Source organism: Rhinatrema bivittatum, chromosome 4, assembly GCF_901001135.1.
Source record: "Rhinatrema bivittatum chromosome 4, aRhiBiv1.1, whole genome shotgun sequence".
NCBI classification, from domain to species: domain Eukaryota; kingdom Metazoa; phylum Chordata; class Amphibia; order Gymnophiona; family Rhinatrematidae; genus Rhinatrema; species Rhinatrema bivittatum.
The window spans coordinates 396,709,899-396,734,883 of NC_042618.1; the positions used below are offsets into that span (position 1 = coordinate 396,709,899).

Sequence of the window (24,985 nt, forward strand, 5' to 3'; positions counted from 1 at the left end):
TGCGCACAGCTCACAAATTGGTAAACTGTGAGTACAATGAACTAAGCAAAAAATGAAAAAACAAACAAATCTACACCAAACATACTGAAATTTTTGGTCTGCATATCCTACATAAAAGCTCTTCAAGAACAGAATTACTGGTGCTATGGAAGAGCCAACATGGATTTAGTAAATGGAGGTCTTGAAATACCAATCTATTAGAATTTATAGAAGGTGTAAATAAACAGATAAGGGTGAGCTAGTCAATACAGTGTATCTGGATTTTCAGAAAACATGCAACAAAAGCCCTCTGGAGAGACTATACTCAGGAAATTTAAAAGTCGTGTGATAGGATGTGATATCCTACTGTGGGTTGGTAACTACTTAAAAGTTAGCTACTAGAGTCCCACTCTCTGTTTACTAACAAAAGTCCACACCTATTTGAACATTTTTTTACAATCTGTTAAATAAATGAGTCACACATACATGAGGAGTTTTTCCTTCCACTAATCAACACACCTTTCAGAGCCAAAAATGTTTCACTGGGGAACAAAATATACATGTATTCAATAAAATAAAACCGAAAACAATTGGATAACCCTCCATGCCGAATCAATTTTCAAACATTGAGCATATAAAAATAAGCATGTAAATAGTATATACTCATGCATACCTGTATGCTATTTTATAAACCTCAAAATACATGCACAAGTAGGGTTCACAAATATATTTGCACATGTAAAAAAGAAGCAGGCCATTAGTGTCTTAGTGCGGGGCTAGCATTTAAGTTGCTATTTTATAAGCAATTTACGAATGTAGATTTCACAGCTTAGTCATGTATATTTACACTCACTCTGTATCTGGAGTAAGTGAAAGTAAACGTCTTAAAAGTGAAATACTGACTAGGTGGGGGGATCAGAGTGAAAGGGGGGGAATTGAGGCTGAAGAGCCAGAAGGGTCTCAATGATCTGCAGAAGGACTGGACGAAATGCTAGACTAATTATTAAAACTGGCAATTTCACTGCCGCACTTATATTAGAAAATCTCCCAACTTCTACGCCTAAAATCCAATGTAAATGCATGTAAATTATGCAGGTAAAATATCCATGTGTATACTTTTAAAGTTAGATGTAAAAATACTCTAGTTGCACGTTTCATATCTGAATAAATTACAATTTATCCGGCTCAGTGTTGAAAGTAGAAAAGACCCACTGCTTAGCTGGATAGGATGGAACTTATCTGGATAAGTGCAATAGGTATTTGCATGTTTTGTTTTGGTTTTTTTATATGCTTGCACAAGTTGCAGAGTACATGTATGTGCATTTTATCATCTGTGTATATCGCATGTGCGCAGGTCATAAAATACAGGAGTAGATGTTAAGGGACCCATATACACACCTATATGAGTGTGCACAAAGCTGTTTGAAAGTTGTCTTCTAACTCAGAGATAATCAAACCTGTCCTGTGGGACCCCCCAGCTAGTCAGGATTTCAGTTTATCCACAATGAATATGCATGAGATAAAATGTACATGCAAGTTGCTGGGTTTCCTCCAAGACAGGTTTGGGAACCACTGCTCTAACTATATAACAATGAGTCATCAGGATCAATAGGACATTTTATATATATAGTCTGGAGGAGTCTGTCCTATTGATATACATATATATATACACATACATATACACACATACATACATATACACAGAATGAAGAATAAAACTAAGAATATCATAATGACTAGGTCATGTAAGGGGGGGGAACCTATAATGATGTGGATCTCAGGGCTCTGGGCACTATCCCTCAGCAATCCTGATTAATCCAAAGTTAACTTCTAAGGGACATTACAACAAAAATAATTGTGCATAAATTGAATGATTTGTGCACAAATCGCCTAGTAATATATCCATTAGAGTTGGTAAAAATTAAAAAGAAAAAGTGCCAGTTATAGAGGGCAAAATAGCCACCGGAAAAGATGCTGCGCAAGGGCCTACACATGATATACTGGTAGCAGAGTTAATGGTGGCAATAACAGACCTGAAAGCCACACTGTCTGAATTTGCTCCAAGGCTTGATCAGATAGAAGGAAGGGTATGTTATTGAAGACAACTCAGTAGCACTGACTGGTAAAATACATGTGCTTGATAAAATATTGTCGGGGCAAGAAGAGAAAATTGACTTGGAAAACCGGTCACTTCTGAATAACACGTTTGATCTCCCCCAGAGTACTGAAGACTAGAGATGTGCATCGGATGCCCGATCATTTCCGCTTTCAGTTTCATGTAGCCACGGGAAAAGTTTGTATTCCCATGGATCAGCATTTTTTTTTTCGTATAAAATCGTTTCCGGTTTAGCGCACGCTAGCTCCTGTTAGTGCGCGCTAAAACAAACCTGTTAGCGCGCACCCCGATCCTTCACATTTAATTATTTACAAAAAAAAGCCCCTAAACCCACCCCAACCCTTCAGATCTAATTATATACAATCCCCCACCCTCCCGATCTCCCCAAAACTTGCCTAAGGTCCCTGGTGGTCCAGCGGGGGGTCCCGGGAGCTATCTCCCGCTCTTGGGCCATCGGCTGCCAGTAAACAAAATGGTGCCAGTGGCCCTTTGCCCTTACCATGTGACGGGGGCTATCGGTGCCATTGGCTGGTCCCTGACACATGGTAGGAGCAATGGACGGCCGGCGCCATCTTAAAAAATGGCACAGGAAAAGGAAATATCGTACATTATTTCCTTTCTTCATAAAAATGATGCACATCCCTACTGAAGACCGAAATTTGGCATCCTACTTGGTGGAATGACTCCCAGAAATTCTGAATTAGGCAGAGCTCTGGGGTAAATTGGTGATTGAAAGTGTGCACCACCTAGGAGCAAGAAGAGATGATGAGACCCGGCAACAAATCGTTATCGCCTAAGTTTTTAACTTTGCTCACAAACAGCTGCTTATGCAAGCATATTACAAACAAAGGGACCTGGTACATCAGGAGAACAAGATTAGACTTTTTCAAGATTATTCCTAGAGACAGCCACAATAAATGAAAGAATTCAATCCAATCTGCTCCACTTTAGCTCAAAAGCAAATAAAGTTTGCTCTGCCCTGCTTGCTTTCGTATTTGGTATGACAGCAAGGTATAACAATAAGATCAAGTGGAAGAAGCAAAAGAATTTGTGGATAATCTCTGATATATGAGTTTTGGCATGCCTAAAATAACTGACTGTAAATAGTTACCAGAATTTTTGCTGTGAAAGACAGAAGCGATATATTAACGAATGGAAAGGATTTGAAAGGTATATGCCTGGATAAAAGCGAGTGGTATAGGAAATCAAATACTTGAAAGTGAATTCTAAAAACCCAATGTGCACCGAAATTAGGGAATGCATGAATATGTCAGGCCAGCAACATGTCAAGCAGATTTTAAAAGCTTCCCGGATACTCGTGTACATGCCGCTGCACACACAAATGAAAAGTTTAAAAAAAAAATGGCTGGGGCGTGGGCATTCCTGGATTGAAACATGATATCAGCCCCTAAATACTTACTCACACTGGAGCATGCCAGGGTATCGTGCTGCGTAACTTTACTTCTGCTATGGATGACGTGTAACTTCTAAAACAAAAAAATGTTGACAGATCAGCGGCGTTTTAAGAGTCAGGCCTAAGGGAGGGAAAGGAGGGTATTAAACTAAAACTAGGGGGGGGGGTTGGAAGTCCTATAACTTGGCAAACTGGGTATGAACTGGGAAAACTGGCAATGGCATCGGTGCACGTCTTTTAAAATCCCCCACTTATGCAGCAGAAGTGGCATTTACGCACACAAGCACGCTCCCACTTACGATTGTGCGCATATGTGCGTATGATCAGGCTATTTTAGAACATTTGTGCATATAGTGTGTATGTTATAAAATGGCCACACCCCTGGGCGCGGGCAGACAAACATGCACATATGTGCACCTGCATGCCGCTATGAAAGTTACTGTCTTAATGAATGTCATGGATGCGCTGGAAGTAACAGCGTCATCTGAGACATTTTGTTTTATAGTGAACTGGCAATGAAACGTGCTTTCCAGACGTCTGCTAGTCTCGGCATAATTATAAGAGTAGGCATAGCAATGGTGCTTCTGAATAAGAGAGAAAGGGAAAAGTAAATGTGTGAAGCATACATAATGCATGCCAGACTTGATCGGGCATAATAACAAAACTAGATCAGAAGATGTTCTGTCAAATCTTAATGTGAAAGCTGACTGGAAACAAGCAATTGTTTGCTGAAGTTAAGCAGACTTGATTGTGAGGTGTTTTTTTTTTTTTTTTTTACTCTTCTGCTTTATGCACACGATGACGTACCTCAGGTTCTCGATGGAGAGCAAGTTGATAATTGAATTCTGGGGTGGAGGTAGGAAAACAGGAAATGAGTCCCCTAAATATTGTAATAAATGCAGATTGCAGTATGATGGTTAATACAATACTAAGATGGTACATGACAAAGAATTGCATAGATAAGATGCAGAGGAATGTGCTCATGGTGGAGGCTGGGGCACAGTAGGCATAAAATAGAAGTTGTACATAAAGCTAATGAGGGTAAACATTATTATGTTTTTCTATGCATAACCAGCTGAAATGTATAACCTGGAATGTGGCACGATTAGGATTTCCCATAAAAAGGGAGAACGTGCTCTCGGCATATCAACAAATTGAAAGGTAATGTTGGTTTCCTGCAAGAGACCCACATGATAGATGGGGTGCATGGGAAGCTAAAGAAACACTAGTATAATCAGATATTTTATTCCTCAGGAACATCTAAGCATAATGGAGCTGTGATACATAAAAATGTTTCATTTAAAATGGAAAAAGCCTACACAGATACAGAGGGTCATTTTGTGCTAAAATAACCAAGCTCTTTGGGAGCTTGGTTATTTTAGCATCCACTTACGCCCCTAATCAATATGACCATTCATTTTTTATTAGTTTGGCAACACATGTCTCAGAAGTAAGTCCCACACCTGTTGTTATGGGGGGTTGATTTTAACTGTGTAAGAGACTCTGATTTAGATAAATGATCCAAATCTAAACTTAACAAGTTAAATAAGAGCAAAGGGGTGCAGATTTTATGTGAAAATGTTAAGATCACTTACCTGGTAATCTCCTTTTCCTTAGTGTATGCAGATGGACTCTAAACAAATGGGTATAGTGTGCTCGTGCTAGCAGTTGGAGACGGATCTGACGTCAGCACGAGTACATATACCCCCACAGGAAGTGAAGCAATTCAGTAATCTTCCTTGCAAAAGCTGTTATAGCCATATGTGTACTGACCGATCGATTAATCAAAAGGATTACCCTGACCAATTGATGGTAGCTGGAGACCGCCAGTGTTCTCAACCGGAAGGCGTCGACACCCGGCAGGGTGGAAGCCCTATTATAAGCAAAATATGGCTTACTGTGAGTCAGCGAATCCCCATGTATACCGGCAGCTGGGCGGGATGCTGAGTCCATCTGCATACACTAAGGAAAAGAAGATTACCAGGTAAGTAATCTTAACATTTCCTAGCGTGTAGCAGATGGACTCAAAACAAATGGGATGTACAAAAGCTACTCCCGGACTGGGCGGGAGGCTGCCCGAGGACCGTTTAGGATTGCCCTCGCAAATGCTGTGTCCTCCCTGGCCTGAACGTCCAGACGGTAGAATCTGGAGAAGGTATGGAGGGAGGACCACGTCGCCGCTTTACATATCTCTGCAGGCGACAGCAGCTTAGCTTCTGCCCAAGAGGCTGATTGTGCTCTGGTAGAATGAGCCTAGACTTGTAGAGGTGGTGGTTTTCCTGCCTCTACGTAGGCTGCCTTGATAACTTCTTTAATCCAGCGGGTGATGGTCGGCCGTGAGGCCGCTTCCCCTTGCTTCTTCCCGCTGTGCAGGACGAACAGGTGGTAGAATTTGGAAAACACGCTCAGGGAGCGTGAGGTAGCTCCAAACTGCTTTGGAGACGGAAATTACTGAATTGCTTCACTTCCTGTGGGGGTATATGTACCCGTGCTGACGTCAGATCCGTCTCCAACTGCTAGCACGAGCACACTATACCCATTTGTTTTGAGTCCATCTGCTACACGCTAGGAAATTTGTTTTTAATAGATATCTGGAGGGTACTGCACCCAGGGGAATGGGACTATACACATTACGCGAAAGCACATTCATCCCAATCTAGGATAAATTATATTTTGTTATTTGAAGAATTGTTTGCTCAAGTTAAGAAAGCTATTATTGGCACTGTAATCAATTCAGATCATTGTCCTATAATGTGTAATTTCCTGCCTCAGGGTGAACGTCAGCTATTTAGTTGGTGGTTGCCGATTTGGCTAAATAATCCCTTGTTTAAACTATTTTTAGTGGAAAAATGGAAGCAATTTGAGAGGGATATAACCCAACATCAAAATAATCCAATTGTTACGGGACTGGGCCGTGCCCCAGTCCCTCCTCCTACACTGGGGCCGGCCCGGCCCGCGCAAATATGCCCCCGGCCTCCCAGGCCTGTTCCGCAGCCTGCCGGGCATCTCCACTGTGAGGGAGACGCCACAGACTTCCCGTCACTGGCCCCGCCCCCTAGGCACGCACGCACACAGGGGCTTCACTCTTAAAGGGGCCAGCGTGGGAAACCTGGGACAGCTCCTCGATGACGTCAGACGCTGCAGGGTATATTACCCTGCAGCTGGGATTGGATCCTCGCCTTGCAACGAGGTTCCTCAGGGCTTCCTGACTTGCTAGTTGCTTTGATTTCGTCTGTTGCTGCTGTCTTCGACCCGGCTTGCTTCCTGACCTGTCTCCTGCCTTCGCCCCTTGGTTTGGTATCGACGTCTGACTTCTGGCCTCTGACCCGGCTCCGTCCCACGACTTCGTCTTCAGCTTCTGTTCCTGGCTTGGCTTAGTCTTCTGACCTTCTGGCTCCCGACCCGGCTTGCTCCTGGACTCCGACTTTGGCTTCTTCCTCATCTGGCCCAGAGGTTTCTCCTAAGTCCCAGCGGCTCGGGCTTTCACGGGCTCCTCCCGGGGGGAGCCTCGGACTTCCAGTGGTGAAGTCTTCTCTCCCGAGCCGCCTCCCAGCTGGGAAGCTTGCTGTAGCCTTCCATAGCATACCATCCTCTGTCCCAACCGGCCCAAGGGTCCACGACCGTAATAGTAACACCAATATTATTTTAAGAGAATGCAAAAGCAGAACTTAGAGACAAAATTATTAGTTATGCAGCAGCCAAGTCACGAAAGCGATATAAAGATGTTTTAGAATTAGAGAAGAAAATCAGATGAATGGCTTACTGTTGGAAGAGTGGAAAGTTAGTTTCCAAACTGTATCGAAGTTGCTAAATTACCTTTTACATCAGAAGGCGATAGGATCAGTGTTTGCATTTAAACACAAACTGTTTCAATATGGCAACAAATCAGGGCGCATGCTAGCAAATTTAGCTAAAGCCCAGGCATGGTCAAAATTTATTTGTGGCATAAAAGATTATATAGGATCATTATTAACCTCTACAGCAGACACTGGAGAAGCCCTTAAACATTTTTTTTAGAAGGAACTATATAGCAAAGAGTTAGAAAATAGGAAAACAAGAAAATTTGAAGCTGATATTCGGCTTCCTCAACTGATGGAATCTAACCTGAGGAGACAATGAGAATTTTAGAATAGGAGGTTCTTCAAGTGATTCAGGAATTATAACTCAATAAATCTCCTGGGTCTGATGGACTTCCAACAATTTTTTACATATTGCTGCAAGACTCAGTAATTCACACTATAAAAAAAATATTTTAATTGATGATTTGACGAGGGAGCTACACATGAAACCATGCAAATGACAGCTATTATAGTGCTACCAAAACTTGATAGACATCCTACTGTACTGGGCTCATACAGACCAATATCCCTGTTAAATCAGGATGTTAAGATACATGCAAAAATAATCAATAATAGACAAGATAATCTTGCCTTGCTTGGTCTCATTAGAACAATAAGGTTTTGTGTACAGGAGGAAGCCCTTAGCAAATATTCAGAGGCTTTCATTGGCATTGGAGGTGTGTAAGCATTCCAAACCACCCCATGGTGGTAAATTTTGATGAAGAGAAAGCTTTTGATAGGGTGTCATGGGACTTTTTATACACTGTTTTGAAGAAATTTGGGTTCCCAGAGTCTATTGAGAGCAACCAAACTATTGTATGGCAGCCCAAAAGTGTTTATTTGTATTAACAGATCAACTTCAGAGCCATTTAAACTAGCTAGAGGCATCTGACAAGCATGTCCTTTGGTCACACTGCTCTTCATTCTCACTCTTGAACCATTTATTCTTAAATTAAAGCAGGATCACAGGATTAGGGCAGTACTCATAAGATAACAAGAATTGAAGATGATGCTATTTGCAGATGACATATTAATGGTTCTTACACATGCCTTTACTAGTTTCCCATTGCCATTTTAAACAAGTGAAATCAGCAGTTTTTCAGAACTGAAATTATATTTCAGTAAATCTGAAGCACTAGATATAACTGGACAGCTAAGAAGAAGTTGGTCCAATTTTCCTTTGTTCTTGGCTGATCAAAGCATAAAATATTTAGGCTTTCAAATTTGTAGTAATTCTAGAGAATGGTATCAGTATAATATATCACCCAATATCCAAGAAATCAAGAAAACACTGCAAAGCTGGATATGTCATTTCCTATTGCCAAAATGGGCCCTTAAAAAAGGGCAAAGGCTTCTAGTATCAATTTGACCAGGAGAACAGCTAATGGTTATGGGCTATGTTGAAATTAAAGTAATTTAAAAGAAAAATGTCACATCAGACCACACCTTCCCTTTTTCTTATTTTATTGTGAAAGATATCAAAAAAGAACCACTGGCAATCCCTAAAGCTGTTCTGAATCTCCAAGCACTTACAATCAGTTACCGTATTTTTCGCTCCATAAGACACACTTTTTTTCCCTCAAAAGTGGGGGAAAAGGTCTGTGCGTCTTATGGAGCAAATATAAAAAAAAAACTAAAAATCTAACAAACCCCCCCACAGACCTGCCAAATTAATTTACTACAACCCCCCACCATCCTGACCCCCCCCCCCCCAAGACCTGCCAAAAGTCCCTGGTGGTCCAGCGGGGGTCCAGGAGCGGTCCGGGAGTGATCTCCTGGACTTGAGCCGTCGGCTGCCAGTAATCAAAATGGCGCTGACGGCCTTTTGCCCTTACTATGTCACTGGGGCCGACCAATGGCAGCGGTAGCCCCTATGACATAGTAAGGGCAAAGGGGCAAAGGAGGTTTAGGAAATCCACTCCTTTACAGGGGCAAACAGGGAGGGAATAGGGAAATAGGCCCTAATGCGTTGCCGCCCGCATCTATTAAAATCCCCCCACTTACACGCGTGTAAATATAAAATTGTACATGTGGGTAGCGGATTTTATAACATGCATGCATACACGTGCGCATGCTATAAAATTGGCGCATCCATGTGCATGAGCTGCCTGCACAGCTCTTAAAATCTACCTTTAATTCTACAGATGCAGTTTCCATTATCTTTATCTGGTCGTATAGCTCTAGTTAAAATGATACTTGTGCCCAAATTACTGTATGTGCTGCAAATAGTTCCTCTTATACTATTATAAAAGGATATAAAATTAATTCATAAAGTTTCTTCTCAATTCAAGGCATGCAGAGCGAGATTAACTATGTCCAGGTTGATGGCTATTGCCAAGTTACAACATATAGAGGAAGCAGTGAGATTTCTTGTCTAAGCAGGAGGCACAGGCAAGAGCCTACAGCTGCAGCAGAAGAAAAAAAAATCTGTAGTGCTTTTTCTTTTCCTGAGGCCTCCCAGTTCCATTCACCCAGCCTTTGCACAACAGGTCAAGGGGGCTAGCCCCACCTGTACAGTCAGGGGTCAAGTAGTAAGGGCTGGACAGGCCAGCAGGTATTTTTCCCCCTCCCCTTCCCCGGAGAGGTACATAGTTTAGAGGCAGCTCAATAAGCAGGGAAGATGGAGCACATGATCCAGGTCCTTGCTACAAGGAAGCAACAATTACATAACCCCCTGCAAATGCAAACTGAACAGCAGCAAACATTGTGAGAGCAGGTGATGCAGCAGCAAACTGTACTAACTGGACTCTGGGAGTGTGAAAACACTTGTTTGAAGACAGGTATTGAAAGTCCAGACTGAGTACAACAGTAGTGATGCTGTCATGCATATACGGGGACCAACAGCAGAATCCAACAAGCCAAGTACAACTAAAGATCCCAGTCAGCAAAGGCAGAATTGAGGGGGGGGGGGGGGAGGAGTTATTCCTTAGCTATCCTATCCCATGGTTATAGGACTGGACTGTCCAAGCTTTAACAGCATCTTAAACCAGCTCACAAAGAGTTTGTCCAATCACAACAATGAAGAAGTGGACTTTCCAGAACTCTTTCCCTTGGATGATCCAGATCTCTAAGTCCTGGAGGCAGGGCTAACAGGACAAATACATATGCTTCTAATTTACAGGCAGCCGGGGAGAAGGAATTGGAGTCAGGGGAAGAACAGCCACCCACCCAAAATGTCTCGACTGGCCCCTTTGAGTGGGGAAAAAGGGGATGATCTGTGGAGCTGAAAGCAGTCCCAAAGGGAGGTTGAATTCTTTAAGTGGACCCAGGAGAATATACAGGGGTTGGTCGGAAAGGTATTCCCTGGAGTGCAGCTTACAGACCCTGCTCCTCCTTATTTTCAGGCCAATTCAATAAAAAGTGCAGGAGAGCTGGCGCTCCTTGTTGAGAACCCGCTCTCCTGATGCGCGCGATTCTCTATTTAAATGAGGCCCTGCGCTAAAAAGGAGGCACTAGAGACAATAACGCATCCCTAGCACCTTCTTATTAGTGTTAGGGATGGCTATTAGCGGGTTCGACAATCGATGCTCAATTTTACCGGCATTGGTTTTCGAACCTGCTGACAGCCACACGTTCGGAAAACAGATGCCGGCAAAACTGAGCATCCGTTTTCTAACCTGCCGACCAGCAGACATTTTTTTTTATTTTTAAAATTTTTGGTTCCTCTAACTTAATATTGCTAGGATATTAAGTTGGAGGGTGTACAGAAAAGCAGTATTTTCTGCTTTTCTGTACACTTTTCAGGGTTGCTTATAACTTAATGCCTGCCTTTGGGCAGGCGTTAATTTCTGAGAGTAAAATATGTGGCTCAACGAAGGAAAGAACTGAACAGCTACTATATAAAAAGTTACTTTCAGGAATGTCAAATACATATAGAGGATAATTTTAAAACATGTGCGAGTGTGCCCATATACACAGCTATATGGAAGTGTGCATGCATGCTTCCACTTAGCCAGATAAGTAAATAATTATCTGGATAAATGGCGGATATCAGCTATGCACACATATTTCTGCTTCTAATTTTAATCATTTACATGAGAAAATTTAACTCATGTATTTTCCTTAGCACTTGTCAGTTTTTACGTATGTAAATTATCAAATTTTATTACATGCGGGAGTGAAGGAAATTACCAGTTTTACCAATTAGTCCACCAATTTGCCCAGTCTATCTCTAGGTCACCAATCTTCAGCCTGAACTCCTCTCATGTTACCCAGACCCTTCACCCAATCAGTATTTGGCTAGAAAGAATTTTATTCTGACTTACACCAGATGATTAGCAGGTGTAAATATGCACAGGTAACAGCCATATGCATGCCGCGTTCACAAATTTTAAAATAGCACCTTGTATGCATACATTTTGGCCCCAGCTTGCCTCTTTATTATATGAGTAAATTTATTTGTGCACTGTTACTTGGCGTGTACATTTGAGGTTTATAAAATAGCACTTGCACGAATATGTGCTATCTGTGCACACGTGTTCTTTTTATTCATGCAACTCTTAAAATTCGTCTTCTAATAGTGATACTGTACTCATAGATTTTAGGTACAATTGCAAACTTTTTAGGAGGAAAAAGAGGAAGTTAAAGGGAGATCACATACCCCATAACAGCTGACTTCTATAATAAATAAATGTATTTTCATATACTTACAAGGCACAGCATGGCGATAAAGGTTATCTCTAATAGTCTGTTGTAGTTCATGATCTGGTGATCCTTTCTGGAATCGCTGATTAAGATAGTGCCTTAGGTCCTTATTCAGTCTACTGCCTGCGAAGAAAAAGCATCTTTTAAGAAAAAATATGCTTCCCACAAACAGAGGTGAAACATTTTTTTCAATCTCAAATATCTAATTTTGTGTGCATTGGGAACATTCTGTGAAATCTAGTCTCAGATCTTTGTCTCAAATGTTTTCTAAATGAGCTGTAATCTTTTTGAGAGCACATGGTGCTACTTGTGGCAATATTTGTAATGACACAGATATCAGATATCACCAGGAACAAGTTTAAGGAAATGGGATTAAAAAAAGAAGATAGAGAGAAAAAAATAGTCTAAATCAGTGTACTATTAGGACATTAGAATAGCAAAATGAAAATGTATAACATGGGTTTTAAAAAATACTTTTATTATGTATTATTTTGAAACATAGAAACTCTCAAAAACTGAAGAAAAACATTTGAATACTGATACCTACATTACTAATATTTTCCTGTCTAAACAAAATCATTGATAACATTGGCGACAATTTTGCAGAATTCTTCGATTCAAAGATTCAGAAATCTGTTCATACTTTATCAATACCCCCTCAGCTCATAACAACACTATAGCAGATAAAGACAGTTGCTGCTGCTCATGATTAACTGCTGGAGAGACACTGTACAGAAGAAGAGAGCCCAGTCTGGTGCAGAGAAGAGCATTGCAGAAAATTATTTATCAAAATGGGGATCCTGGTTCCACACTGCAAAGTAGATGAGAAAAGCACAGCACATCATCACTGCAAAAGGGTCTAGTTCGGTGCTGAAGAGAGAAGGGGGGAATTGCTGAGTCACTGTTGTAAAGGGCCCAATCTGGCATGGAAAAAGGAGGAGAGTATTGCAGTGAATCGCTACTGCAGCAGACCCTGTCCAGGAGGAGGAGAGGAACCAGTGCTTTGCCACTACAGATGGCCCTATCCTGCACTGAAGAGAAGAGGATTGCAATGAATTGTTTCAGCAGAGGACCCAGTCTAATGTGGAAGAGAGGAAAAAAGCATAGCCATTAGCAGCTTTAACTATAGCTACTGCTCATGACTGCAACTATTCAGCTGCCCTAATCCATGCTGGCAAGTAAGGGAGAAAGTGGATAATACAAGAATACAAGAAGAGGAGGAGGAAGGCCAGCAAAGGAAGAGGCCACATGGTACAGAAGGGATTATCTAAGTACTGAGGATGGGAGCATGGATGCAGGGTAAGAGAGAGAGAGCAGGGACAAGGAATGGGGTAGAGAGCAGGAGAGAAAGCACTTAAGGACGGGAGGAGGCAGCATTAGGCAAAGGAACATGGGAAAGGGGAAGCAGAGCAGAAGGAATAGGACACGGAAGGAGTTCATCAAGAAATAAGGTCAGGAGGGAATGCACTCTGGACGTGACTGAGGGGTCAGCAGTTAGGCAAGTAAGACAAGAAGGTAGGGGTCATATGGAGGAGGATAGAAGAGAAAGGATGGGGAGCAGAGAAGGGGATATGGGGCAGCTGACAAGAGGGAAGACAGTAAGGGGCCTGGGGAGTGGGTGGCAGCATTTGGAAAAGGACCATGGGTGAGGGGAAGCAGAACTGGAGATGGGTGACATTTATTTTAAGGAAAAGAACCATCTGAAGAGGTGGGGATGGGAGACTGCTCTCCTTAAGTCATGGTGCTGTTCGACATTTAGAGTCAGCATATTTTTTTGCTCGTGTGGCAGCCTGCGATATCAGTTGAGTGGTCTGAGTACAGAGGGCATGGAGTTCCTGAGCAGTGAGATGGGCTGCTGGGCAACTGACAGCGTGAGGCAGCAGGTTTTCCACCTGTGGGTGTTTCCCATACACTATTTGGAAGGGTGAAGAACTGGTGGCACTGTTTATGTGATTGTTGTGGGAGAAAGAAGAGATATAACACAGATTCTAAATATCTGAACGGAATCACAGTAGGAAATTCACAAGAATCAAATCTTTTCCAGTGGAATGTAAATTGTAGAACCAGAACTCATAATATGAAACTCCAAGGGGGTAGACTCAGGAGTAATGTCATCAAATATTTTTTCGTAGAAAAAGTGGTGCCATGGGATGTCTGGCTGAGATTAGGATATACCTCCACAGGTGTGGTACAGGATTTCAGGGCTTGTCTTCTGCCTAGCCAGCCCTCTCCCCCTCAGTTTGAGCCCTTGGGTTCTGGGGGCCAGTAGGGCTTGGCTTCAGCAGCGGAACATCATGGCTGGTCACGGCTGGAAACTGGGCTGTTCTTCTGCCTAGCCAGCCCCTTTCCCCTTCGGGTTCTGGGGACCGGTAGGGCTTAGCCAGTCGAAGGTGGACAAAGGTGGGACAGGCTGAACAAGGTAGGGCAGGTACAAGCTGGAACAGAGGTCTGGCACGCACAGGCTGGATGTTGTGGGCAGAGTCAGACTGGAAGCAGAGGTCTGAGCATGGAACAGGCAGGGAGCTGGGAATTGGATACTGGAACAGGCTGGACAAGACAGGATACTAAGCAGGGACAAGGAATGGATATAGACTGGGGCAAGGCAAGAAATCAGCAAGCTAGGGAATGGATACTAGGAACTGGACTGGGCAGGGCAAGGCCTAGACAAGACAGACTAGGTCAGGATTAGACAAGGTCTAGACAAGACAACAGAGAACAAAGAACATTGAGGCCCAAAGACAGCAATAGAGAAGGCCCATAGGTCATTAAGCATGAGGCCACTAAGCCACAGACCAAGATCTAAGGTAAGAGCAGACCTGGAGGCAACCAGGCAAGGTATGGCCTGAGTAGGCCACAGAGCAAGATGTAAGGTAGAAGCAGGTCCAGAGACCACAAGGCAAGGTAAGGCCTCAGTAGGCCATAGAGCAAGATACAAGGAGACAGAAGATCCAGAAGCCACAAGGCAAGTAGAGATCTAGATAGGCTGCAAGACAACGAGCAAGGTAACAGAAGAGCTGGAGGTTACAAGGCATGGAGCAAGGTAAGAGCAGCCAGGTCAGAGAATTAAGAATGACTCCATGAAGAGACATCTAATTCAGGCAAGGCAGAGTTAAATGGGGCTGGTGGCTTGGGTGTGGTGTGAGCAGCGAGGGGGAGCTTGGCAAGATTCGAAGTGACGCTCACAGAGGATCCCTGGTGCAGGGGAGGGTATACAACAGGCTGAACCAGGGCAGAGAGAGCCTGTAAAATAGGCAAAACCGTGATAGGTGGTGAATGTCTAGAATACCAACCCGGAAAAGGTAGTAAAGACCAGAATAGTAACAGAATTCCAAAAGGGAGCGGGATAAACACAGAGGTTCCCTATTGGCTAGAGATGGAAATGAAGAATGGATTTGACCTATGGCAACCTTTGGTAAAATATTTCTGGATGGGGATAACTTGTATGGAGCAGCAGTTACAACCAGCCAACGATGGGTTCATGCAATCCTTTGGGCATATCTTACAGTAAACATATGGTTTAGCTATCTGGCTGTTACACTTAATGAAGTTTGATCAGGTTCATTCATGATGGTGGTAGGGCAGAGGCAGTCTGCTCTTGTGCTTCTATAGCAGGGGCAGGCTCTCTATCACAAGAAAGAATGAATAAATACCATTGGAGGGGGTGGACTGGTCCTCACCTGCTTTTACGGCTGGGATAAGGTAACCTAATCGGAGCAGCAGTTACAATCCAAAACACCTTGCTAAAGCAGATTGATGGGCCATTTTGGTCTTTATCTGCCATTATTTACATGTGAGCCTAAAGTAGACAAAGCACAGTGCAAAGCAAAAAATAGTCTTTTGCTTCCTAATCCAGCCCCTCCTTTTCTCTTATTCCCCTATTCCCCTTCCCCTCCATTCTGCAAGGAACAGGAATATCTGAGTTGAAGGTGACGCTCTGAGTGGATAGCAGAAAAAAGAAAAATTCAGTTTTGTGATCCCCTATGCCGTATTTGGTGAGGATCTGTTTTCTGCATGAGTAACAGAGATAAAGTATTCTGCTAGATTACTAGGTTCTGTGTAGGGATCCGAACTAGTTCAGTTTGTTCTGTTTTCCCATTTGAAGGCTCATTGGTATTTTAGGACCAGGTAGAATATTTGCAGAGTTACCTTTTCATACAGAGTTGTTGCTGTTTTGAGTTCTAAAAGTTTGTGCTCTTTTGGTATGGCAAGATTGCTATATAGATTCAGAGTGATTTTTTCGTCTTACTTTACAAAGTGCCTTGTAATGGAGGGACTTTGTGTCACTGTTATTGAAGGGCCAACATAATTCTAATGTGAGTATTAAGGGGAAACATTCATGTTAAGCCCAGCAGCTATGAAAGAAATTACCTTCAAACAATATAGCATGAATTGTAGGGATGTGAATTGTTTTTTGACGATTTAAAAAAATAGTCAGATAATTTTTAAATTGTCAAAAATCGTTAGAGTCGCGATACAATAGAAATTCCCCCGATTTATCGTGAAAAATCGTAAATCGGGGGAGGGGGGAGGGCGGGAAAACCGGCACACCAAAACAACCCCTAAACCCACACCGACCCTTTAAAACAAATCCCCCACCCTCCCGAACCCCCCCAAAATGTTTTAAATTACCTGGTGGTCCAGTGGGGGGGTCCCGGCGCGATCTCCCGGTCTCGGGCCATCGGCGCCATTTTGGCTGCCACTAATATAAATGGCGCCGATGGCCCGATAAAAAAAATAAACCCACCCGATCCTTTAAAATTACCCCCTTAGCCTCCCCCACTCTCCCGACCCCTCCCCCCAAATCTTTTTACACATACCTGGTGGTCCAGGGGGGCCGCGGGCAGCGATCTCCCGTTCCCAGGCCATCAGCTGCGCAAAAAAAAATGGCACCGATGGCCCTTTGCCCTTACCATGTGACAGGGCAAAGGTAGCGCCGGCGCCATTTTGAATATTGGCAATACGGCCCGAGTGCAGGAGATCGCTCCCGGACCCCCGCTGGACCCCCAGGGACTTTTGGCCAGCTTGGGGAGGTCTCCTGACCCCCACAAGACTTGCCAAAAGTCCAGCGGGGGTCTGGCGTCAGCCTCTATGACATAGTGAGGGCAAAGGTAGCGCCGGCGCCATTTTGAATACTGGCAATACAGCCGAGTGCAGGAGGTCGCTCCCGGACCCCCGCTGGACTTTTGGCAAGTCTTGTGGGGGTCAGGAGGCCCCCCCCAAGCTGGCCAAAAGTCCCTGGGCGTCCAGCGGGGGTCCGGGAGCGATCTCCTGCACTCGGGCCGATTGCCAATATTCAAAATGGCGCCGGCGCCACCTTTGCCCTGTCACATGGTAAGGGCAAAGGGCCATCGGCGCCTTTTTTAGCGCAGCTGATGGCCTGGGAACGGGAGATCGCTGCCCGCGGCCCCCCTGGACTACCAGGTATGTGTAAAAGGGTTTTTTTTGGGGGGGGGGTCGGGAGAGTGGGGGAGGCTAAGGGGTAATTTTAAAGGGTCGGGTGGGGTTTGTTTTTTTTATCGGTGCGGGCCTCACTAAAAAAAAATTAGTGATGTGAATCGGAACCGATCCCAATTCACATCTCTAACGATCAGATTCCCCCCCCCCCCCCTCCCAGCCGAACCCAATCGTTAAAATGATCGGGCACACGATTCACATCCCTAATGAATTGCTTTAAGCGATAATTTTAGGTATTTCTTGGGATTTTTTTGTTCTTGCAATCTCCAGAAATCACAGATGTCACCTTCATCAGACACTGATAATTTCTGAAACATATTTATACTTTCTATACATATGAAACAAAGTTTAATATTTAAAAGTATGATATCCAATTATATGATTTCACAGGATTGTTTTGGAAAGGACTGTGCTAGGGACATGATGATTGTGAGGTTAATTATCAAAATCCTGGGCAAGGGGGAGTTGTGGACCTGAAAATGAATAGGAGGTGGTGGCTCAGGGATGAAGGCTAAAAGACCTAGGGAAGTGGGTAAGGAAGAGAGAGAGAGGGGTAAGGAAGAGAGAGAGGGGAAAGCTGTTAGGCAAAGGGTCGGTGGGTGAAAAAAGAGGGATTCTGTTAGACAAGGAATGGAGGAGAAAAAGGAGCATGCAGGGCAATAAGGGGGTGAAAAAAAAGAAATGAAGGGGAAAGTATGTGGGAAGAGAAAGGAATGCAGGGAGAGGAGTGAGTGGGAAAGAGAAAGGAAATGGCCAGAGAAAGCAGAGGAGGGTGTCAGAAAAAGAGGAGGGATAAAAGGCAAGGAGTGGCCAAAGAAAGAATGGAAATATAGGCCACAGAATGAATGGGGGGGGGGGGGGGTGGGAGGAAATACAGGGGAAGAAGTGTGGTGGAAAAGGGATGCTGAGCAGTTTGGAGGAAGTGAGAGGAAGATGCTGGATAAGAGGATAAACAAAGATACCTTACCAGAACTGCTGTCAGAGGGACAGCTATGCCTTTGGTGCCAAAGGAGAAAGTGTTGTGCCGGAACAGTCACTGGTAAGAAGTGTGTGGATGTTTGGGTGTGTGGGTAGGTATAGGCAGTAATTCTGAATATCTACCCCAGATGAGGAAAAGCTGGTCCCAACACAGATACCATCTGCCCCTAAAACACAATTAACTTTAGGAATAATAAACAGAGATTTCATAAACAGGAGAGACAGAGAAAACTCCTGTTCAGGGGTGATTCTATCATTAGGCAGGGTGAGGCAACTGCCTCAGGTGGCAAAATTTTGGGGCACCATAAAGTGCCCCCCAAAACACCTCTCCAAAGGCTACATCACCCTGCTTCTAAACAGAAAACACCTATGGGAAGAAAGAGGCCAGCAGTAACAGCACCTAATAATGATGTGCCCTCGGGGATCCCAAGCCCTGCAAGCAAGAAGATGATGCTAGCAGTGGTGCCATCATTGAGAAAGGATGTGGGATCCCCACAGGACAAGAACATGCTAGAGGCACAGTGGGGAAATGATGATGTGCCTGCAGAAATCCCAGGTCCCATGGGCATGAAGAAGATACTGCCTCCACCACAAAATGACAGCACAGAGCCCCGCAGGGATGGAAGATGTTTAGTGGTGCTAGTGCCACAGTAAAACAATAAACTGAAGCCCTCCAGCACCACTGCAGGCGCAAAATGATGACATGCCCACAGGGATCCCAAAACTCTGCAGGCAAGAAGAAGATACTAGCAGTAGTGAGGTTCAAGTGGGTGGGATGTGAGGGAAGGGAAGAGAAGTGGGGGTAGAGAAGTGAGGGGGAGGGTATGGAAGGGAGGAGGTGAGTGAGAGGGAACAGGTGAATGAGGAGAGAAAGCATGAGTGTTAGAGAGGAAGTGAAGAGGCTGTTTGTAAAGTGATGGAAAGGAAGGGGTGAGTAAGGAGGAAGAAAGAGGGAGGGAAGGGAAGAGGAGGAAATGTGAGAGAGAAGAAAAGAAAAGGCATGTCAGTGAGATGAAAGAGGGTGGCGATATGAAAAAAAAAAGAGGGGAAAAGGGTAGGAAAGAAAGGGAGCAACATAATCAGGTATATGTGAATGGGAGAGTACAGGGCCAGTGGAAGCACAAGGTGGTTTAGGTGACCACCTAAAATGTCACAGTTTTGGGAGTGGTAGGACTGCAAAGATTGTGACTCCTTGTTCCTCCCTCCTGTGTGGACCCAGAAGATGAAGTTGTGTCATTTGGGCATGTGCAGGTGGGAAGAAGATTATTATGTAATTGCTGTGGCTGAATTGAGCAGGATCAGCATTGGCCTGCATGGTCAGAGGAATTGAGCAACATTGGCCTTCACCCTGGGAGGAAAGAGGAGGCGTGAACCACCTTGTCCTTTTGGTGATTTGACCTGAATATGCTTTGAGATGAGGGGAGGCACCATCTCTGTTATTTAATTGAGGAACTCAGAGCACTAGTATCTACTAGATATTTAGGGGTGGTTTAAATCTATTGCACAGGTGGAGATAGCCATAATCTAGTGAGAGCCAGTATTTCAAAGCACATGGCGACCTGGCTGAGTATTGAGCATTTTACCTGAGTCCTGCTTCTGCTATGGTTAAAAGTAAAAAGTAATCTGCTAGTAATCTCAACTGTTTAGTTCCCTCCCTCCCTACACCTCTATCCACCCACCCCTGCATTTACTTATCTTATATACTCTCCCCTGGACTCCTAGTTGATTTAGCTTCAATTACTTCATCTCCCATTACATAACAGATCCTTTCAGTTCAGATAATAACAAACTGTCATATTGCTTGTAAAATTGGTTTTCAAATTCTACCTATTAATCTTTTCTGGCTAACACTAATACTTTTAGTTTTTACTTCAAATACATAATAAAAATCTTTGCTACAGCCTAAATTTTACCTTACCTTATCTGTATGATTTAAGGAATTAGTGATAATTTAATAAAATGTCTTTCACTCAATGCAACAATTGTGGTGCTTATGTCCCAAGGCCTATCGTTTGGAGAATCAAAGGTTGTCCCTTTTTGCCTTCAGCTGTCTGCAACTAAAATGGAGCGGATACATCTAAGGGAGGAATTGTCCACTCCAGGTTTCAATTAAACTCCTCTTCCTTGAACCATTCAGTATCTCAAGCCCATCTCACACAGAGGTTGCAGAAACCCAGGAGAAAATGGTCTACAGTGGGCTCTGGTAGAATAAGACATGTGACAGACATCCACCTTCCCCAACTTTACAACATCTGTGCATCAATCCCCTAGTCCCACAGAGATGTCAGACATCCAGAATTCAAAAACCCAGGAGCACCTGAACAGTGGGCTCTAGCAGAATAAGGCCTGTGATGAAGAGACACCCACTCTCCCCCCTACATAATTCTTTTTCTGCATTGGAAAACGTAGAAACCTCAGTAATAGATATTGAAGTCATTTCTAAAAGTGAAGTCACCCAATGCACCCATAAGCCCTTCAACAGAATCAAATATCATAAAAGAAAGCTGCTTCTACTGGGAGACTCAATCATCAGAGGAACTAATTTGGAAGCACATTTTGATGGTGACAATAATTAATTGCATTCCGGGATCCTCAATTAACAGAAATGCAAACCAGATAGTCCAAGTCATTGAAGAAGAAAGCAGGAACTTTGATATCAGTGTTATCATCCATCTGGGGACCAATGATCTTAATAGAAATGGTATTGATTTCCAAAATCTAGGAAAAATGATAAGACACACTGCAAAGACACTGCAAAGACTATTGCCTTTTCGGAAGTATTACCTGTTCATGGAAAGGGAAATGAGAAGCTATGCCATATAAATTCCAATTCCTGGGTCAAAACCTGGTGTACAGAAAGTGGTTTTGGATATACTGGAGGCTGGGGTCGTGTATGGAGCAGTAAAAGGCTATATGGAAGGATGGCCTACATTTGTCTGTAGCAGAAAGGAGGATGCTAAGTGAGAAATTCAGATCAGACATTTAACTAAAGAATGGGGGTGGCAGGAGATGGCCAATAAAATTGATGTCACCCCCAAGCAATACAGGAAGGGGGAGAATAAAATAAAAACAATCAGCTCAAAAAAGCAGAAAAGGTGCCTAGAAAGTGTAACAAACCAAGGGAGAAAAATTGGAAAGCTATGACTACAAATGCTCATAGTTTGGGCAATAAAATCCCAGACATGCAGGCCCTAATGGTAGAGGAGGACACTTTTGCTGTACCGAGACATGGTTCACGGATTTTCATGCCTGGGATACGGCCATACCGGGCTATAATTTGTAAGGAAGGACAGAGAGGACAGAAAAGGGGGAGTAGTAGTGCTTTTTGTCAAAAATAATATCCAAGCAAAAACTGCAAGGAATGTGGGGTAGAGAAGCAGCATTATGGGCCATTAAAAAAAAAAAAGATGATGGTATATCCAATTTTACTAGTATGGTTTAAGGCCTTCGACTCAAATGGAAGAACTAGATAGAGATCTGGTCAAAGACTTTCAAAATGTGGGAAAGAAAGGAGACATGTTGATTGTTAAAGACTTTAATCTACCAATGTAGACTGGAGAATCCCTTCTGCAGAATCTACCAGAAGTAGAGAAATATTGGATGCCCTGCAAGGGGCTCTGTGCAAACAAATAGGTAATGGAACCCACGAGGGAGGGAGTTATACTCGACCTAGTGCTCACTAACAGGGATAAATTCTCTAATGTCTGGATGGGTGCGTGCCCACCTCAGCACCAGTGATCAAACAGTATGGTTTGACATCGTAAATAGGATACAAAGAAGTCAAACGAAGACCCGAGTTTTGAATTTCAAAACTACAGACTTTGTAGAAATGGGGACATACCTGGGAGAAAATGGGAGAGGTGGAACAACAGTGGGCCAAACTAAAAGGAGCAATTACAAAAGCAACAGAGGTCAAAGATATGGCAGCTGGGATGCAATTCCAAGAAGTGGAGAGTCATGCATCTGGGGTGTGGTAATCCAAAAGAGCTGTATGTGATGGGGGGGGGGGGGGGGGGGGGGTGAAGGGCTGTTGTGCATGGACCAGGAAAGGGACCTTGAGATGATAGTGTCTTGCGATCTGAAGACGGCGAAACAATGTGACATGGTGATAGCTAAAGCCAGAAGAATGCTAGGCTGCATAGAGAGGAATAACCAGTAAGAAAAGGAGGTGATAATCCCCTTGTACAAGTCATTGGTGAGGCCTCACTTGGAGTATTGTGTTCAGTTCTGGAGACCGTATCTCAAAGGGGACAGAGACAGGATGGAGGCTGTCCAGAGAAGGGTGACAAAAATGGAGTGGCATCTCCATCAAATGAGGAGAGGAGCTGCAGCGGGGATATGATACAGTCCTCCAGATACCTGAAAGGTTTTAATGATGCACAATCGACAAACATTTTCCATTGGAAAGACATCAGTAGAACTAGGGGTCAAATAATGAAACTCCAGGGAAGATGACTCAAAACCAATGTCAGGAAATATTTCTTCACAGAGAGGGTGGTAGATGCCTGGAATGCCCTTCCGGAGGAGATGGAGAAGACTAAAACAGTGAAAGATTTCAAAGGGGCATGGGATAAACACTGTTGATCCCCAAAGTTAAAGGATGGAAATGAAGAAAAGAGTGCTTGGGGGTAAACTTGCTGCTCTGGCAGTTATTACCCTTAATCAATAAGCCTTATACTTCTGATGCAAGTCCAACATTGCTCTCTGCTTCAATGGCAAGAGGTAATGGGAAATTAGACTCAGAGAGCAACCAACAAGGACCCTGACTTTGACAGTTTGGGAAACTAAGTATGGTGGTTAACTGTATGGCATAGCAGATTCTACCATAAGCTTGCTGGCAGACTGGAAGGACCGTTTGGTCCTTTTGTGCCATCATTTTCTATGTTTCTATATTGTTATGTTTCTATATCTCATCCCACGTCTCTGGCAGCAGATTGCCTTGAGCCATCCCTGCTCCTGTTTGCCCTGTTAGAGAACAAACTCTGCTCAGCAGGGACTGCATCTCATATGACTCTGTATGGCATTGCTAATGCCAAGCAGTGCCACAGGAAAGACAGATAGGAAAGAAATGGAAGTCCCAGGCACACCTTGAAAGTGACATCAAAATTTTCTGCCAAACCTAAGGTCTGCTGCCAAGGATAACAATGCAGGTCCTGACTTCTTGAGAAGGTCCTGGACTGGTATGCAAGACTCAAAGAAAGGAAATTAATATACAAGATTAAATTTCACTTCCTTTATCATCCTGATATACCAGTCAAGATAAGTGGGATGTACCCCAGCCCATTCCAATACGGGTGGGAAGATGACAGGATTGCTCCAAGAATGCCTGCCCCAAGGTACTATCTCCCTTGGTTACAAATCTGGAGTCCGATTTTCAAAGCTACTTAGCCAGAGGATCCAAGATGGTGTTAAGAGAAGGCTGGTTGTAAGAAGCTCTGAAATAGCATAGATGTTTTACCTGTTTTCTCTGGTTTTGTGATGGTGAAGTGGAAGAAGGAGCTTAGGAGTACTCCCCCCAATACCACTCAGTCAAACCCAATAAGCCAAATAGTTTTCAGAACTTTATCCTCTATCCCCTTTTAGCACCAGGAAAGAGGTTTGTTGCCTTTGCATCTGAGTGAACAAAGGAGCAGCCAGAGTCATTTAGGGATATTTCCTTGAGTCCCAACATCAGAATTCCTTCTTTTCTGATGGCTCTATTGTTGGCATAATCAGTTAGCGCTGAGGTCCTTACCGGTAATGTCTTGGAAGGATGCATATGGGATGTGATGACAGCCACAGGAATATCTTTGTTAGACTCTAGCCATAGCGGAGTCTGGAGTCAGCAGTGTGAAAGAGGTGAAGAATGCTGCTTTGAGGGCAGCAGTGTGTGGCAGCTATCTGCAGGAAAACATCATCTTCTATGCCTGAGTTGTCTACCATCCAGAACCCAGGTAGGTCAGCAGAACGAACTTGAAGAAATATCCTTCGCGGATGCATGACTAAGCATCTCGAAAGGAGGAGACAAGAGTTCTAAGAACAAGATCCAGATTCCATTGGAACACTGGAGCCCCAAGGGGAGGGCAAATACACTTACCATGAACTCCTTGAATCTTATGTTTATACCATGAAATAGCTGCAATTGGGACACCCCAGATAATTAAGAGCTCAACCTTTGTCCCAAATCCTTTGGTAGAAGGGTCAGAATAACCTGAATGTCTGCCTACCAGAGTAAAACAGCCAGAAATTTGAAAGAAGCATGAAGTCTAATAAGACTCCAATAGAAAGAGACACTATTGAATTTTCTTCTATGAGCTAACCCATTCCTCAAACGTTAGGTTGATGAAATAAAAAAAACTGAGCTCTCATTTTTTTTGGCAGCTGAATCTTGTCAGCTTAGGAAACTTGAGATTTGACATCAGATGCAATTGTGGGGGATCTCCATAATATATTCTGTTCAGGAAGGCTTCCAGTTTGACCTCACTAACTCTGGGAACCAATTTGTTCCTGCAACATAAGAACATAAGAACATAAGAAAATGCCATACTGGGTCAGACCAAGGGTCCATCAAGCCCAGCATCC

General features: G+C 43.6%; 1 protein-coding gene across 13 annotated transcripts in view; it reads right to left on the bottom strand.

Moving 5' to 3' along the window:
* The window catches only part of MAGI1 (membrane associated guanylate kinase, WW and PDZ domain containing 1), a 975,264-nt gene that overhangs the window by 581,720 nt on the left and 368,559 nt on the right, over positions 1-24,985 (bottom strand). For all 13 annotated transcript variants that reach the window (XM_029601033.1, XM_029601039.1, XM_029601036.1 and 10 more), the window contains one exon: positions 11,999-12,115. In XM_029601033.1, coding sequence (XP_029456893.1) covers positions 11,999-12,115 — 117 coding nt within the window. The remainder of the gene's footprint in view (positions 1-11,998; positions 12,116-24,985) is intronic.